The following is a 1,796-nucleotide window of genomic DNA, read 5'->3' as shown; positions in this document are numbered from 1 at the left end:
GGAATGCAGAGAGGCAGTAGATTCCACAAGCACTTCTGATTCCCACACTCTTGGGAAGAGTTGGCTCTGACCCGCAGAGGAGTCTGTCTGGCAAGGAGTTAGATGCTGGCAACTGGAAGTAAGCCTAGTGTGCATACTGGGCTAAGCCTGTGGTAATATAAGTACATCATGCAACTATGGTGCAAGAGAACTTGGTATCTTCTTTAGTATGTACAGTTGAGAGTACAATTGAAAATATTTAGTGTATGTAAAAATCTTTCAGTGATTGAGACTCTTTCAGACAATTATAAAAATAATGAAAACTACTACTTTTTTTATTAACTTCTCTGCAGCTCCTATAATTGCTAAGCGTTTCTCATATTTTTATAATTTGTTTTAAAAAAAGAGAAACTGAAAGACCAAGGAACAAACAAACTAACTAACAGACTTCTAACATTTTCTCAAAGTTTTAATTCCAAAGACGTTTTGCTGGGATGGTCCTGGGATTAGGAATAAAAAAATATTAATATAGTGTTCCTTTCATCTTGGAGGTTCAGTTTAGTGCAGTAAAGTGTATTGAAGTAGCTATCTTTGGGCTCCATTTATAAAATTCTACAAAGTTACATTAGAGATTTGGGCAATTCTGGTATTTATCTAGTGAATTTCTAAACTCAATAAAAATATCATATATGGTATGTTCTCCATATTGTTGGTTTATTTGCTTGGCAAACTTTGAAGATTTGATGAAATGTAATTTTTTAGAATAGGTCTTCCATGTTGTTTAACAAGAAATCTTCATCTGTACAGTAACCTTTGTTAATGAATTAAGGAAAATATCTTTCTCAAACACTATCAAATATAAAAAGACAGGTTAAGTCAGCTGCTCTGTGGCCTGCACCTGCCGGGAGCAACAGGGACATCGCTGGGTGACCCAGAAGCTGGCCAGCAGATTCTATGAGTTTTGAAGATGTAGCTATAAACTTCAGCCTGGAGGAGGGGACACTGATGGATCCTTCTCAGAAGAAATTTTACAGATATGTGATACGGGAAACACTGAGGAACCTGGCTTCAATAGGGAAAAAATGGAAAGACTGTAGCATTGAAGATCAGTACAAAAAGCAGGGAAGAAGTCAGAAAAGTCGTATAGTAGAGAGACTCCATGAAAGTAAAGAAAGTAGTCAACATGGAGAAAATTTCAGCCAGATTCCAAATCATGATTTAAACAAGAAAACTTCTGAAGTAGTAAAACCATGGGAGTGCAGTATGTGTGGAAAAGTCTTCATGCAGCATTCATCCCTTAATAGGCACAAAAGATCTCACACTTTGCCCAAACCATACAAGTATCAAGAATATGGAAATAAGCCTTCTAAGTGTAAGTAATGTGGGAAAGCCTTCAGTTATCTCTAGCCTTTTCAAAAACATGAAAGAAATCACAGTATAGAGAAATCCTACAAATGTAAGGAATGTAGGAAATCTTTAAGGTATTGCCAATCTGTTAGAAAAGAGGAAGTTTATCACCTCTCTATCCTTTCACTTTCATGCAGCCCACACACCCCTCCCTTGTGGCAACCATGAGTCCATTATCTGTGTTTCCAAGTCTATTTCTGTTTTGTTTTGTTTTGTTTTTCATATTCCACATATCAATGAAATCATATGGCATTTGTCTTTTCTGTCTGGCTAATGTCACTTAGCATAATATCTTCTAGGTGCATCCATGTTGTTGCAAATGGCAATATTTCATTCTTTCTTATGGCTGAGTAATTTTCCATTGCATATATATATCACACCTTCTTTATCTATACACCTAATGATGGACT

General features: G+C 36.2%; 1 protein-coding gene across 1 annotated transcript; it reads left to right on the top strand.

Moving 5' to 3' along the window:
• Window positions 1-933: 933 nt before the first annotated feature.
• On the top strand, window positions 934-1,420 carry LOC108409411 (zinc finger protein 124-like). The gene is made up of 2 exons (XM_017680339.1): window positions 934-1,097; window positions 1,387-1,420. Exons 1-2 carry the CDS (start codon window positions 934-936, stop codon window positions 1,418-1,420), a joined length of 198 nt encoding a protein of 65 aa, XP_017535828.1.
• The last annotated feature ends 376 nt before the right edge of the window (window positions 1,421-1,796 follow it).

The sequence above is a fragment of the Manis javanica genome, chromosome 13, assembly GCF_040802235.1.
Source record: "Manis javanica isolate MJ-LG chromosome 13, MJ_LKY, whole genome shotgun sequence".
Classification (NCBI taxonomy): Eukaryota; Metazoa; Chordata; class Mammalia; order Pholidota; family Manidae; genus Manis; species Manis javanica.
Note: the sequence above shows the minus strand (reverse complement) of the source record. Positions and strands in the feature narration are given on the sequence as shown.